The sequence below is a fragment of the Hemitrygon akajei genome, unplaced genomic scaffold (genome assembly GCF_048418815.1).
Source record: "Hemitrygon akajei unplaced genomic scaffold, sHemAka1.3 Scf000094, whole genome shotgun sequence".
NCBI lineage: Eukaryota > Metazoa > Chordata > Chondrichthyes > Myliobatiformes > Dasyatidae > Hemitrygon > Hemitrygon akajei.
Window position 1 is genome coordinate 1,890,759 of NW_027331980.1, and position 17,082 is coordinate 1,907,840.

General features: G+C 41.9%; 1 protein-coding gene across 2 annotated transcripts; it reads left to right on the top strand.

The window, feature by feature from the left end:
- The first annotated feature begins 1,950 nt into the window (after nt 1-1,950).
- On the top strand, nt 1,951-4,182 carry LOC140722945 (muscarinic acetylcholine receptor M2-like). 2 transcript variants are annotated; one of them, XM_073037572.1, is made up of 2 exons: nt 1,951-1,975; nt 2,834-4,182. In XM_073037572.1, exon 2 carries the CDS (start codon nt 2,920-2,922, stop codon nt 4,180-4,182), a length of 1,263 nt encoding a protein of 420 aa, XP_072893673.1. In that variant the 5' UTR covers nt 1,951-1,975; nt 2,834-2,919. The 2 variants fall into 2 exon arrangements, with proteins under 2 accessions (XP_072893673.1, XP_072893672.1); XM_073037571.1 differs by lacking the exon at nt 1,951-1,975 and having other exon boundaries at nt 2,773-4,182.
- Nucleotides 4,183-17,082: the final 12,900 nt, after the last annotated feature.

Genomic DNA, 17,082 nt, shown 5'->3' on the forward strand with positions numbered 1-17,082 from the left:
ATTACTAATAGACTGCAGCAAACCAGAAAAGACCTCTTATTCTCACTCCTTCTCTTCTGCCAGTTAGCCAATCTTCTATCTATGCTAGTATCTTTCCTGTAATGCCATGGGCTCTTAATTTGCTAAGTGGACTCATGTGCAGCACCTTGTCAAAGCCCTTCTGAAACTCCTAGTAATCAACATCCACAGATTTTCTGTTGTCTATCCTGCTTGTTCTTTCCTCAACGAATTCCAACAGACTTGTTAGGCATGATTCTCCCTGAAGGAAACCACTCTGACTTTGCCTGCTTTATCATGTGCCTCCCACTACACCAAAACCTCAGTCTTAATAATGACCCCAATACCTCCAACTACTGAAGTCAGGATGATTCGCTTATAATTCTCTTTCATTTGCCTCCCTTCCATTAAAGTGTGGAGTGATATTTTCTTTTCTCCAATCCTCCAGAGCCATTCTAGAACCTAATAATTCTTGAAAGATCATGACTAATGCCTCCACAACCTCCGCTGCTACCTCTTTCAGAAACCGAAAGTGTAGTATATCTGGTCCAGGTGACTTATCTAGCATTCAAACTTTCAACCTCAAAAGCACCTCAATAGCAACGACACTTAATTCTCCCTCCGATACTTTTGGATTTTTGACATACTCCTAGTGTCTTTCACAGTGAAGACAGGCAGAAAATATGTATTAAGTTTGTCTGCCATTTCTGTTCCCCCATTACTACCACGCCAGCATAATTGTCCAGTGGTCCGATATCCACTCTCGTCTCTCCTTTACTTTTTATATTTCTGAAAGAATTGTTTTGGTATCATCATATTATTGGCAAACTTATGTTCATATCTCTCTTTATAAATTATTGTTAGCTTTTTAAAATCATCCCAATCCTCTAACTTCCCACAATTTTTACTGTATTTGTTTGTTCACTTTTTTCCCTCTATGCTGTTTTTGACTTCCGTTGTCAGCCACTGTTACCTTATCCTCCCTTTAGAGTACTTGTGCATGTATCTATCCTGCGCCTTCTGAATTGCTCCCAGATACACCAACCATTGCTGTTCTGCTGTAATCCCTGGTACTGTCCCCTTCCAATTAAATTTGGCCAGCTCCTCTCTCATGCTTCTGTTATAGTATCCCTTTTGTTTCAACTAAAATACTAATATATCTGACTTTATTTTCTCCCTCCCAAACAGCAGAGTGAATTTATCAAATTATGATATGTGTCTCCTAAGGGTTCCTTTACTTAAACTCTCTAATGAAATCTGGTTCATAACACAGCACTCAATCCAAAATTGCCTTTCACCTGGTGGCCCCAACCACAAGCGGTTCCAGAAACCCAACGTGTACGCTTTCTACAAATTCCATCTCTTGGGGTTCGGCAGCAACCTGAATTTCTCAATCTACCTGCATATTGAAATACCCCACGACTATTGTAATATTTCCATTTTTACATGCCTTTTCTGTCTCCTGTTGTAAGTTGTACCCCACCACTAGGCCACTGTTCTAAGGCATGGATATAGCCCCCATCAGGGTCTTTTTTTACCTTTGCAGTTTCTCAACTCTACCCACAAGAATACTCCATCTTCCAATTCAATTTTTCCTATTTGTAAGGATCTGACTTAATTTTTTACTAACAAACCCGCTCCATCCCCTTTACCTACCTGCTTGTCCTTTCTATACAATCTATCTTTTGACGTTAATCTCCCAACTATGATTTTCTTTCAGCCACGATTCAGTGATGGCCACGATGTCTTAACTGCAAACTCTAACCTCAACCTCATTCCATATACTGTACAGTGAGCTTTCAAATATGACAGCTTCAGGCATATATTCCTTACTCTCTTCAATTTTGCCACCAAGTTAGACTTCAACTCATCCCAGTGACTGCAACCTGCCTGTCCTTCCTCACAGTCTCACTACACACTGCATTTACTTGTTTACCAACTGCCCCGTCTTCAGACCTATCATTCCAGGTCCCATCCTCCCTGCCTAAATAGTTTAAACCATCCTCCACATCTCCAGCAAACCTGCCCACAAGGATATTGGTGCCCCTTGGCTTCAGGTATCAACTATCATTTTTTTACAAGTCATAGCTTCCCCTCATAGACTATTAGTTTCAAGAAAATTAGACCATCGTTGCTTAGCCTTCCCATGGGTTTCATAACTAGGGAAAATCAACAGTGTTAAACCACCATTAACATGGATCCTTAGCATTCTGTTTTGAAACACATGCTGTTGATCCGACGTAACTCAATCCCAGATTCTTCTCTCCTTCCGGTACTTTGCTTCATTTTTACTTTTGACTGCAAGTTTATGGAGTTTGGATGGTTGTTGCTGCTATAGGAGAGGGATGATCCTGTGCATCTGTTTTTCTTGCGTCCTTTCTCGGTTTTCTATTATTCATATAGTTTTTGCGTTTAAGGCACGTGCACATAAGGGAACCAAGGGATCAGAGGTTTCCCATCATTTTAAGTGCATAAAGGTGGACCAATCTAATGAAAACATGTTTGCAATGTCGGGCATCATCTTCATTCGGTTAGGTACTAGTAATTAACTATTAATTCATAGTTAATTGCACGTACAAAAAATGATCTCTGTGATTCCTGTTTATAAATAAGTCCCTCAGCAATAATCTTGAAGTTTTTTACAACAGCTGGTCTTCTGTGTTCTTGCTGGTGAGACTTCAGTTAGAAATCCGTTATTGCTTGTTTGCTAATATTTCTCCTTTTTCTCTTATTTTCTACGGTTAGGCCACATCATTGCTAACTCAGAGGGAAAGGATGGCTAATTCAACGCAGACAAATTCATCTCTCAGCAACCTATCAGACATTCAAAGAGGAAGCGCTTACAAAACAGTTGAACTAATCTTCATTGTGATTGTAACATTATCTTTGAGTCTGGTGACCATTATCGGAAACATTCTGGTTATGCTTTCTATCAAAGTAAACAGACAGTTACAAACAATTAACAACTATTTTATTTTCAGCTTAGCCTGTGCTGATTTGATTGTTGGTGTGTTCTCTATGAATCTTTACACCATTTACATCGTCATTGGCTACTGGCCCATGGGCCCAGTGGTGTGTGATTTATGGCTGGCTCTAGATTATGTTGTTAGTTATGCATCTGTCATGAACCTGCTTATCATCAGCTTTGACCGATATTTCTGTGTGACAAAGCCTCTCAGCTACCCTCTGAAAAGAACCACCAAGATGGCACTGATGATGATTGCAGCTGCTTGGGTGCTGTCATTTATCCTGTGGGCTCCTGCCATTCTCTTCTGGCAGTTCATTGTAGGTCGGCGAACAGTTGAAGAGACTGAGTGTTATGTACAGTTCTTCTCAAGTCCAGTTGTCACTTTTGGCACTGGAATAGCATCCTTCTATCTGCCGGTTATTACCATGACTATTTTGTATGTGCACATATCCCGTGCTAGTAAGAGTCGGATCAAGAAGGATAAGAAAGAGCCAGAGTCAAACAAAGGCACCATCCCTCCGATTCTACTCCGAGGCAAAATAATGAAACCGAATAACAACAACATGTCAAGTGCACCTGATGGGTTGCAGAATGTCAAAGTAGAAAATGGCAAGGCAGCTGGTGAAGTAATGACGGATCACTGTGGCCAAGGAGAGGAAAAGGGGGTCTCAAATCCCTCGACTTCCGTCAGTGTCGTCCCTTCCATCCAGAAGGAGGAAGGAACGATTGATGAGAGCACAGTCTCCAGTGCACAAAGGCATTTTAGCAATGGCAGCTCCAAGCTCTCCAGCATAAAGGTCGTCACGAAATCCCAAAAGAGTGACTACTGTGCTACCACAATTGAAATGGTGTCAGACAACAGCACCAAGAATTGTAGAGACAGAGAGCTCGCCGCAGCCCACAAGATCATTAAAATGACAAAGACCCCTGCTGAGAAAAGGAACGGAGGTGTATCCCGGGAGAATAAGGTGACCAGGACCATCTTGGCTATTCTGCTGGCATGTATCATCACCTGGACCCCCTACAGTGTCATGGTACTCATTAACACTTTATGTTCAGTCTGCGTTCCTAATACAGTATGGACTATTGGATACTGGCTCTGTTACATCAACAGTACACTCAACCCAGCCTGCTATGCACTATGCAATGCTACCTTCAAGAAAACCTTCAAACATCTTCTCTTCTGTCAATATAAAAACACTGGCGCAACAAGATAAAATCAACAGCAAGCTCATCTCCATGAACATTTTACACATGTTGTAGATGACTTTCATAATGTTTATCACAAATGTATGTAAGTAAAATGTTCAACACGCCAAGGTATGGCTCAATTAGTCATTATATGTAATATGGTGAAAGCACACTTGGGTTATGTCCAATAAATTTCTAATTTTTGTTTAATTGACGAGTGTGCTGATTATTATAAAGTTTCTGTGTGAAATCGTAAATGAATCAGCCCAGGTTTCAAATATAGTGCGTTCCAGTTAATTGGGGCACACTGTGAATTGTACATTTTGGCCCGATTAAATGGTTGCCCTAATGAGCCAAAGTTTCATGAAAATAGACAAACTACCTTTTGAATAAGCAACAAACCGTGTATTTAGAGGAAATACAGAATAAATTACAACACAACAGAAATCACTGCGATATATAAAACTGTATTAGTTCCTAATTATTATGGTGGAATTCATTAAGTGTACACTGACGTGTTCTTTTGATTGACTGTAAATAACCAAAATCATCAGAGACACCAGGTGCAGATAGTGGACAGATTGCAAACAGTGCTATCGATGATTGGAACCTCCAAATCCTTATTTTAATTGCAACATTCAAGATGATTGCTGATACTTTTAAACTAATCATAGTACCTAACTAGATGAAGTTTTGAAATTGTTGAATTTCGCCCCAGCCGTCTCTGGCATCCGCAAGTCTGAATGCTTGAAACCGCAGTGAGCAAAACAGTTCCAAATTGTCTTACTATTTATCATTTGCCTACGATCAAAGACAAAAATCACTGCTTTCTGAATACGAAAACACAAGTGAAGCTAGTTAAAACTGTTGCTTTAATTACGGCGTAGTGTATAATGGCCACATACTTGCATGTGACTGACGCTAGTTAGAACCTGTTTGGCAATGGATTCCTGCCCCAATTAAGTTGCATAGTTTCCCAAATAAACAGAGAAATTCATTTATTTTTCATTTTTTTTCCATGAAGTATTGTCCAAAATAAGCGGCTGCTCCAATTAAACAATGCCCCAATAAATGCCAATAGACAGAATTATAAAATTAAACATAGGCACATTCAAGGGGTAATGTTCATTTTTTATAACATCACTCAGTATCAAAAATTGTATTTTGTACTTTTAATAACACTGTGTTTCTAATGTATGCACACTTCATTACCTTTTAGTTAGTAGTTCTAATGGGTTGCTTCGAAACTTGATCACTTGTTATAAGCGGGGCGTTGGTGGCGGACCCAAATGCAACGGATAATGCTGCAGATGTACGAATAATTCAGTTGGTCACAGAAAGGTTCGAGAAAAGAGGAGTTAAGTAAGAACTTTCACGGTTAAGAGTGAAACTCTTGATTCCAGAAAACATGTGAGCAATGTCAAAGAGCATGGAGGAATCCTCATTAACCTTGCAAAGAGATTGGAGCCCATCCACTGCTTCACAGAAGTGCTGAATAACGTCATTTTGGGTTGATGACCCAGTGCCTTGCAGCTCATATCTCAAATCCTGATGCAGCAGAGGCAGACTCCGACCAAGTGTACGTGTGTTGAAGTGAAAGCTCAGATTTTCACTGTTTAAAAGCAGAATGTGGCCAGCATGGTGGGAATAATAATGTTCAAAAGCAATGACAGGATGTTGTAGCAATACAGCAATCTCATCTCGTTCACAGTGCTGGTGTAGCTGGACTGTCATGTGGAGGGTGCAGCAGTGGCATTGTGCAGTGAAGACTGCAATCATTATCCCACCATTGTCATTCTGCCGGTTGTCCTCTAATTATGAGAAATGATATCCATGCCTCTCAGGATAATCAGTAGCCCTTCTCATCTGAAACGATGCCAATCTTGAAGGGAGGGTCCAGCTCAGAGACAGCCTTCCAGACCCACAATTGCACACTAAAGCCATTTGGAGTCTCTTTCACTAACGTTCCTTACATTCAGCCCAGCCAGCCCTATCGCTGATTTTGCTCTGCATGAATCTCCTCCCAACTTGCTTCAATCATTCCATCAAAGGTTCAAAGGTCTAATTTAATGTCAGAGAAATGTATCCAATATACATCCTGAAATGCTTTTTAACAAAAAACCACCAAAACAAAGAAGTGCCCCAAAGAATGTACGACAGTTAAACATGAGGAGCCCAGAGTCCCCCTCCCGTGCATAAGCAGTTGCAAGCAATAATCCCCCCTCCCCCACCGACAAAAAACAATCGTCGGCACCGCCACCAAGCAGTCAAGTGTGAGCAAAGCAATAGCAAAGACACAGAGTTGCAGTTACCCCAAAGACTTAGAGTTTCACCCAGTCTTCGACATACCGCAGGTTCTCTCTCTTCCTAATAAGGAAGAGGGAGGTGTCTCCATCAGCAGACAAATGTATTTCCTTCCTCACAAACTCTATTTAGTCTCCACTTAAGTGCGTCAGTATTATTTTCTTAAGATGCCTGCTTTCATGGCAATTTTGATTTCTACCTTCTTCCCTATCTTTGGATAAGTAAGTAAGTTTTTTATGGTGACTAACTTGTGTTGTTGGCCTCTGCCTGCTCCAGATGACCAATGGAACTATTCTGTCGCCATCCACTTAGGTAAAGACACTAAGGGTGAAAAAGTGTTCTTATTCCACTTGCCAAGATTGGATTGATAAAACCGGTTTGGAATATTTATTTTGTATTGGCTTGGTATTTCATGTTGCAGCCAAATACGTTTTTGCAAAATAGTGAATGAGGATGTGTTTTACTGCTGCAGTTGAATGAATTGGTACTGAAATGGATGAGCTTTCAACCTGGCCAAGCATGCTGCTTCTGTTTCTCTTTCTTCTTGTTCCCCTTCTGCTTCTGAACCCCTACCCTCACCGCCACTTTTTCTTAGCGTCTAGCTGCCTGACACGGAATTGGTTAACAAAAGAAGAACCCCTGTAAAGGGAAACCTGTGAGACACACAGCAGAATTCGAGACATAGAATTATCAAAAAGTACAGCACAGAAAGAGACCCTTCAGCCCGTCGAGGGCGGACAGCACAATTTAAACTGCCTACTCCAATGGATCTGCACCAGGACCCTAGCCCTCCATACCTCTACCATCCATGTACCCATCCAAACTTCTCTTAAATGTTCAAATTGAGCTTTCATGTACCCCTTGTGCTGCAGCACCTTCCCCACTCACAGAACTTTCTGAGTGAAAAAAAAGTTTCCCCTCTTGTTCCCCTTAAACGTTTCCCCGTTTTCTTCTGCTGTGTATTGGAGAGCTCCTCCTGGATGGTGTGGGCAGTATAATCTTTCTTGCAGCTCAACAGTTGCTTGCTCGTTTACAATTTTGTCTGGTAGCCATGTGGCATTTGTGTGTGCAGGAATTCCTGTGTTGCAGACCATGTTGTGGGCATTAACAGTTGAACTCCCATAACTGGTTTTTGGTTAGTTCTGGTGATTCAGCTGCAGACTGCAACAGACCATTATATGGAATACAGCCATCTCGACAGCTCCAGGCACCATTATGTAGTAGTGTCAATTCACTGATTGGTCGTGCACTGTCTGGTCACCAAGACAGTGTTTATTCCTCGGGCAAATTACACGAATATCAAGGGTTCCCAGCCTTTCATATGCCACAGACGGATCCCATTAAACAAGGGGTTTCTGGATGCCAGATTGGCATCTAGAGCTTTAATGTGACATCTGCAGAGTTGTGGTCTGATCACCCTGCACAGTGAAGAAGCTTGCACAAAGCTATTCACAGTTTCCATTCTTGCTTCTCTGGCATTGGAGACTCTCAGCTACGAAGGTGACAGCCAGTGCATTGCCTCTTCTGGTTTGAGCTTCTAATTATGGCTGGAGAATGTGACAGATTTGAGTGAGAGCGTCTTTACTGAGCCACCGATGACTGGCAGATGGTTCTTTTACTGATTTTCAGAGAATTGCTCCTGAATATTTTGCGTATGAGACCCCTTCTTATAAGAGACTTCCCGCACTGTGTCTCGCAGCTTCCTCTCTCATCAAACAGATTGTCCTTCTCTCTATGCTCTCTGCTCATTCGGCATACAGAAAGAATACCTGCTAATCCACGCCCCCACCCCCCATATCTGGGAGAAACTGGTGCCTGCAGAAGCCTTGAATTCAAGCCAAAAGCTTAGTTGCTTGGCACATCATTCCCTGTACACTTCCCAAGTGTAAACATTAGAAACAACGAAACATTTTAGATTTCCAGTTCACGAATCAGAAATAAATCAAATCTGTCAGCGTAGTCTCAACTAGGCAAGGATTTTCAAAAGAATTATGAGTATTTCAAGTTAGCCTGCTGTGCTAGAAGGTGTAGTGTTGTCAGTGCAAGTGTCTTGGGATAAATAGGAATGCATCACCGTACTGTATAGACACTTATCACAACGACGAACTGATTGAACCTTTGTATCGGTGTCTAAAGGAATGAAAGATTTTATACCCATTGCACATCAGGATACTTTGAAATAGTTGTCCAGTTTTGAAAAGGAATGTCGGTCCTGAGGAGTCTCGAAGCTGTTGATTGATTTTTGCTTGCTGTGAATAGGATGTCTCAGGGGCTTGTTTGTTTCTTGAATTCTTAGACCTGGGCTAGTGCACAGGGATTGGTGTGCCTGTGTTTTGTCTTTTGTTTATGCACAAACCAGTTCATCCCAGATATGACGGGGATTTCGAATCATTCTTCTTTTGTGATGAAGAATGAGATGAGGGCCTGGAAAAAGAGGACAAGCAACTCAAAGACGGAGAGGAAGGAATGAACACTAAAGTGCTTTGATAACTTCAAGGAATATACAGAAGCAATTCATCCACCTAAACATCAATAAGAAACAGTGTATCAGGTATCTGTGCATCAGGAAATATGTTCTCTCCAAAACCTGCCACCTGTTCCAAACAAAGATAAAAAGAGTTATTGTTTTCAGTTGGCAGTGAAGGGATTGTACTTTTGTCATGCTGCATCTGTATGGAATTTTAATTCCCACATACATTTGAGCTCCATTTACTAAACCTCAGGAATAGATGCTACATGCAAAATAAAATAATACAGTTGTTATTATTTTAATAAATGGATTCCAGACAAATAATCCACCTTGAAGACTACACACTTAATTTGTCATCTTCAATAAATATTAAGAGAGGAAATCTGTTTTGTTTGCAGTTACTTGACTGTAACCTTACTCAATATCCTGTGTTAAGATTTACAGCTCAGATTTATGGTCGAATAAATAGAGAATACCACAGTAATTTGCTGATCATGTCTTGTTTTAAAATATCAAAAACAAAATATCTTTTGAACTATTATGCTTTTTAGAAATTCTCTAGCTTGATTACCCCTGATTTTGAACGCTGGAAGTTATGCTGAATTAGAGGTTACAAACTTCTCAATGCAAATGATCAGCACGCTCTACATGTATGTAATTGTTGATACCTCTATGATTACTGCCTTGCTCTTAGACAAGGTCATTTGCAGAGTGCTTCTTTCATTCAAGTATGTGTCAAGTGGAAATGTCTTTCCTCGGTTCAGTGCCAGTTAATCATTAACAATATCTTACTATTGAAATTCTCTGGGACAATAGGGTTAAGGTAAGGTGCCTATCGCATCTTACATTCCACATCGTTATCGTCCTTTAGTTTCCCATCATTGTGATTGAATGAAAGGAATGTAAAACTGACATGTATCACCCTCATCTTTTTTGGTAACACTATCATGCTCGCTGATGACTCTCTGATTTCTATTAACGTCATTTGACAAATGTGTTCGTTAATACCCTCAATATGCATGCCAAGAAAGTGTATTGACTTCTCATTTCATTCAAGTATCATTATTTGAAATGACTGCCTTAGATTGTGAATCCAAGAATGAGACAAAGTCTTCAGGATGGATTTTGGGCACTGTAGTATGAAAGTTACACTATTGTCTGGTTAATAGACGTAGATGCATTACAGCGATGCAACCCTTGACTAGTGATCGTATTTGGGTTAGTGATAGATCTATCAGGCAAACCTGCTTCGTCAGCATGGTGGTGTACATAATTGAACAATAATTCAGTGAGGAGGAATGGATCTAATGGCAAACTGAAATGCTAACATAAATCCAGGAACTAGTAACCAACTAAAGGAAATGGGTGAGTTTCAAATCTTCATTGAAATGTTGAGTAAGGTAGATTATACAATATTTTCCACCGAAGATTTTTTCAGTTACACGTTCTAATTAATTATTAGCCACTTGGTCTTTCATTACTTGGTAAAAAAACAATTCTTCCCTTACAGTTTGCAAAGCGAAGGAAAGTTGTTAATAACAATGTTTGATTGCATTGAAGCACACTTGTGCTTTTCAGTAAATTATCTCATTGGATGCACAGAGAACATAATTGTATTAAGGAAGTTTTATTTAATAAATGACGCATCAATGTCAAATTACTAGAATCCAAAAAATAAAACAAATTATTCATGACATCGTAGTTATTGATAGGAAAAATTCAAATGTAGGATTAACAAAATAATAATGATAAATATGTGAATTCACATTATATGCCTGCAGTATTCTTAATAATTGGTCACTGTCTTGTGCACTAACTATGAGACTGACATAAATCTGCATATAGAATATTTATGAGGGTTAAGAACAAGAATATAGACATATATTTATATAGAACAAAAGGACTGATGTGCGTGTGTTGTACATGATGTACAGTTATTTATATTAATTAGTGTTAATCGTTGCATTACTGTGACACAGAATTTAGGAGCAACAGCATGTGAAACGAGAAAGGTATTCAATCGAAGTTCAACATGAAAGAATTTCCTATTTCCAGCCATGTGATATGGACAGTCCACAGTACCTTTATGTACAGCAAATGAGATTGGCCAAAAGTGGCTTTGTAATTGATATGAGTAGACATTGCTTGCAATATTCTCATGCACATATTAATTGGGTAACACACCACATGTGCTCATGCAGTGCTAAAACTGGAATGCAGTTCCTTTATTTTACAATCAGGTTTGTTTAGTGCATTGGAGGAAATATCAGTATTGTTTTTTTATCAGTGGAGTGAATGTTTTGCTGGCATTCACTGTTAATCCCTTATGATTCTGGGTAGACTGGTGGCTATGGGTCAAAATGCATTGAGATATTGGCGCTGAGTGCATCTTATTTCGTGTGAGGCGACATGTCACCATCTCCTACAACTTTTCCCTACTCTGTGAATCGAGGCGTAACGAATCATATGTATGCAGGAGCTCAGAATGCGCAGCAACAGCACAGTTCTAAATGGCAACACGGCAGTTCGCACAATGGGCACTCTTGCAAATATACTATCGGTGACAACACGCAGCTCAAAATATATATCCAGAGTGTAGTGTTCTCGCACAGGGGTAAAAACTCTGAACTAAACACCAAGTGTAAACCGGAGTCAAATGAGGCGCGATCCCAGTAAGATGAATCGTTTACTGTTCACTCTTCCACATTAACATATGGTGAAAACTGTTGATAAAACAATACAAAATATATACAGAATTTGTTTCCTTCTTGGCATAACATTTACATCATAAATACTTGTAAAAGTAAAACTACAAACTATATTACATTAAAGTACAACATACAGTCAGAACCTACCTGCGCCACCGACTGGCTTTAAATACACTTCAACACAAACTAAACGCAATTCTTTCAATAACAAAGAACTTACACTTTATCAACCGTCATTACTTTCAACAGAATCAGTGCTAACATTTTTACTTCAACATATTGATTATCTTAAGAACTTACGGCGTTGCTTCTATGATGTTTCTAGTGCGCAGAATGAAAATTTTTCTCGCGCTGATCCTGCAGACAGAAGCCCCCTCCTTCCCGTTTCTCCAAACCGGTATTTTCACTCAAGACGCCGCGAAACCGGTTGTGACGTCATCGCATGCGCGATATATCACAAAGAACGAATTTACTTTCAACAACCTTAACTGTAACTAGAAAACGATTACAAACGAATTACTAAAGCAAAAATATAATAAACTAAACGAATGCCTTAAGGGCAACACACTCCCCGCCTGACCTTTGTAAGGTCACTAGGAACATAATACAAACTTCAATCTCTAAATCAGTTCTTAGGTAGAAGTAGAATGACTTCTGCAACTGGCCTTTGGTAAGTTTTCACATCAACTTGGTCGGAAGTTTTCAACTCAACCTTCCTGACATGTCCATCCCTACCAGAAAATGTGGCAGTGATTCTGGACATTGGCCTGCAGTTGCGGGCGATCTGCTTGTCCCTGAGCAGGACTAAATCTCCAACTTGAAAATTCCTGCGAGGTTCTGTCCACTTTTGTCTGTGTTACAACAAAGGTAGATATTCATCTTTCCAACGGGACCGGAACTGATTTGCGAGAGCCTGAACCTGTCTCCTTTGCGTTGTGTACAAATCCTTATCTGAGAAGACCCCAGGTGGAGGAGGAACTCCTGTTTTCTGCGTACGGAACATTGATGGCGAGAGTATGAAGGGGTTTTCCTGGTCAGAAGAGAACGGTAGGAGTGGTCGTGCGTTTATAATGACTGTGATCTCTGCCATTAGTGTGCACAGTACTTCGTGGTTCAGTCGGGTGTGTTGCTGCAGAAACATTGAATCAAGGATCCTTCTGGTGATACCAATCTCTGCTCCCATGAGCCTCCCATGTGAGAGGCGTGCGATGTGTTGAACTCACAGATGCATCTCTGCTGACTGAGGTACCATTGCACCGTCTTGTCCATCCTGAGCTCCTTGGACGCTCCAACAAAGTTAGTGCCGCAATCAGATCTTAACTGTTTTGCAGGGCCTCTTAGTGCGAAGAAGCGCCTGACAGCATTAATGCAAATGGATGTATCGAAAGATTCAATGACTTCAATGTGTAGGGCTCTCGAACTCATGCAGGTGAACATGATGGCCCACCGTTTGATCTCTGCTTGTCCTCCTCTAGTGCGTCTACTGGTGATAGTCCAGGGACCAAATACATCGAGCCCCACATATGTAAAAGGAGGGCAGGCTTCAAGGCGTTCTGGTGGGACGTCCGCCATATGTTGAGCTTCCACCTTCCCTCGCAGTTTCCAGCAGGTTACACATCTGTGGAGTACTGAATTGATCAGTGTTTTGCCTCCCAAGATCCACAGTCCTGCTGCCCTGATTGCTCCTTCCGTCAGGTGACGGCCCTGATGCCTTACCTGTTCATGGAGATGGCGAGTAAGCAGTAAGGACAAATGGCTGTCTTTGGGTAGGCTTTCTGTGCTCTTTTCTGCAGCCGAAAGTCGAGAGTGTATTAAACAGCCTCCAAGGCAAATGAGATCGTTCTTCAGGATCGGGTTGAGTTTCCTCAAAGGGCTGTCCTTTGGTATTGGTTTATTAGCTAGGAGGGCCGAAAACTCCCTTGCAAAAGCTGCTCTCAGAATTGCTTTAAGGCTGACGTCCTTTGTCTGGGTCAATTCGTCCGCAGTGTATCTACGTCGGAAATGAAGCTGTTTTAGATCTCGAAGTGAATTTCTCCAAGCCTCCCATTTGCTTAGCTTGTCCTCTGGTAGGGGAGTATCCCAGTCGGAGAGCTCAGAGGCAAGTTCCCTGAGAAGGGCTCTTCCCTGGATCGTAATTGGCGCCAGTAGACCTAAAGGATTGAAAACACTGTTGACAGTGGAGAGAACTCCACGGCGGGTGAATGGCTTGATCACGGTCGGCTCGGAGAACGTGAATGTGTCAGTTGTAATCTCCCAAAGGAGGCCCAAACTCCTTCGTGAGGGTATGGTTTATCCATCTAGATCTAGGTCCTTGATTGCCGGAGCACAGTCATCGTGTGGAAACGTCTCCATTACTGCCTGACAGTTTGATGCGAACTTGTGCAAGCGGTGGTTTCACTACGTCGGAGCAGATCGATTGCTTTGTCTTCTTTCAAGCCGATATCAAGCCGTCATCGACATAGAGGTGCCTTTCGACATACTTACCGGTGTCATCGCCGTGCTCCTGTGCGCCCTCTCTGATGGCTCTACGCAGCCTATAGATGGCCACGGCTGGTGATGGACTATTACCAAAAACATGGACTCTCATCCGGTACTCAATGACTTCCTTGTTAATGTCATTGTCCTTGTGCCATAAGAGGGAATTGCGATGGTCTTCCTGCACTAAGAAGCAATGGAACATCTGTTGGATGTCCGCTAGGACTGCGACCTTCTCCTTCCGGAAGCGCAGCAGGACCCCGAGAAGGGTATTGTTGAGGACGGGGCCTGTGAAGAGCACATCCTTAAGAGAGACACCAGCGCACTGACTACTGGAGCCAAAGACCACCCTGATCTGATTCGGCTTTTCTGGGTGGTAAAACCTAAACGTTGGGAGATACCAGGACTCCTCACCTTCCCTCAGTGGCGGTGATACTTCAGCATGTCCATTAGCGAAGATCTTCTCCATGAATGCTACATATTGTTGCTGCATCTCAGGTTTCCTTTTCAGAGTTCGTTGCAAAGATGTGAACCGCTTGACTGACTGCTCTTTGTTGTTTGGCAAGCGCTTTCGTGGTTCTATGAAAGGTAGTGGGGCGACCCAGTTGTTTGCTTCGTCTTTGAAGACCTTGGTGTCCATTATTTTTAAGAAGATGGCGTCTTGTGCAGATCGAGCAAGTTTATTATCATGCTCAGTTTGAGCGAAGACTGACGATCCCAGTGTCTTGTCGTTTACGTTACCACACTTGTTAAAGCCTTGTCCTGCTTTCTTGATACACATGAAGCTTGTGCAGGGTTGAAAAATTGAATGGCGGCCACTATCTAGCATGTTGGTCTTGAGTGTGTTAACTATTGGTCTGTATACATTGCCAAGGCACACCAGTCCTATCACCACCCAGCCCAGATCCAGGCTTTGGGCAAAGGAGGCGTCGTGTGGTCCATTGACCTGCTGCCTGACCTTGTGCACCGGAGAACGTCTCTTCCGAGTAGCAGGAGTGTTTCTGATTTTGGATCTAGTTCTGGGATGTGCTTGGTGATGTGGTGGAGATGCGGTTGGTGTCGCTCTGCGCTTGGCGTCGGCATCTTGGTGCGGTTATTCAAAAATTCATTGCTCTCTAAGAGTGGGGGGAGACAGATGACAACTTTACCATACAGCGACTCGAGCTGGAAGCCCTCTGCCTTCCTGCCATATGTTTCTACGCTGCCTGAGCAAGTTCTAAGGTAGTATGGGAACTGAACACTCTCAATGTTGAACAAGTCAAAGAACTCTGGTCTGTCATTGTTGGATCAGATATAGTGAATCCAGACGCTCTGTAAGTTTATTCGTTTGCACTGATTGGACGATCCTGTGTGCGGTGATTGAATTACTTTGCTTCATACTGCCGTGAGCTTCGATAAGAGCTGCTTTACCTTGTGACGGACTGCATCAATTTGATGATAGATAGATAGATAGATAGATAGATAGATAGATAGATAGATAGATAGATAGATAGATAGATAGATAGATAGATAGATAGATAGATAGATAGATAGATACTTTATTCATCCCCATGGGGAAATTCAGATAGATAGATAGATAGATAGATACTTTATTCATCCCCATGGGGAAATTCAACATTTTTTCCAATGTCCCATACACTTGTTGTAGTAAAATCTAATTACATACAGTGCTTAACTCATTAATAATATGATATGCATCTAAATCACTAACTCAAAAGCATTAATAATAGCTTTAAAAAAATAATTCTGCACACACAGAATGCTGGAGGATCTCAGCAGGTCAGGCAGCTTTTATCGAAATGAGTAAACATTTGACCTTTAGACCGCGACCCAGTTTTGGGCAGCAAAAATGATGGGGGAAGATTTCAGATCAAGAGGATTGGGTGGATGGGGAAGAGGACAAGCTGGAATGCCGGATCACTCAGTAGGTCAGGCAACATCTATGGAAATGAATACGGAGTTGAGGTTCAGCCTAAAAGAACATGAGCAGAATTAAGCCATTCGGCCCATTGAGTCTATCCGCCATTCCATCATGGCTGATCACGGATCCCACTCAACCCTATACACCTGCCTTCTCGCCATATGATTTGATGTTTTGACCAATCAGGAAAGGACTAACTTCCATCTCAAATATACCCACGGACTTGGCCTCCACCGCCCTCCTGTTCCGGATACGTCCATCGGAGGAAAGATCCTCTACATATCCAGCCTATCTACTCCTTTCAGCATTCGGCAGGTTTCAATGAGATCGTCACGCATTCTTTTCAGTTCCAGTGATTTCAGGCCCAGAGCTGCCAAACTCCCCTCAAATGTTAACCTCTTCATTCCCGGAATCATGCTTGTGAACCGAGGCTGTACAGGAGAAGAGGTTAGAGAGGGAAAACGAAGCGGGACGGGCAAGCAGATGGGGAAATAATGAAATTTAGAGATATTTATGTCCCCGCCTTATTATTGGTCGTTGCTAAGACGGAATAAAAGGTGTTACTCCTCCAACCTGAAAGTGACCTTATCCTGGCAGAGGTGGAGATTATGGAAAAATGTATCGGGCTGGGGATCGGGGTAGAAATAGAAATATTTAGTAATGAATCTTTGGAAATGAATAAACAGTTGACTGTTCGGGCCGCGTCCCTTCAACAGGGCTGGACATTAAGTGGAAAGATGCCGGAATAAAATCGTTGGGGAAGCGGGAGGGAGAAAAGTTGGAAGGTGATACGTGAAGCCAGATGGTTGGGCAAGAAGGACGAACTAAGCGATTGGGAAGTGATAAGTGAAGAAGGCAAAGAGCTGCATATGTTGAACTTCCACCTTCCCAAGCAGTTTCCAGCAGGTTACACATCTGTGGAGTACTCAATTGATCAGTGTTTTGCCTCCCAAGATCCTCCGTCCCGCATCCCTGATTGCTCCTTCCGTCAGGTGACGGCCCTGATGCCTTACCTGTTCATGGTGATGGCCAGTGAGCAGTAAGGACA

What these genes read in the sequence shown, in the direction of transcription:
- LOC140722945 (XM_073037571.1), top strand. Translation starts at nt 2,773, where the DNA reads ATGGCTAATTCAACGCAGACAAATTCATCTCTCAGCAACCTATCAGAC.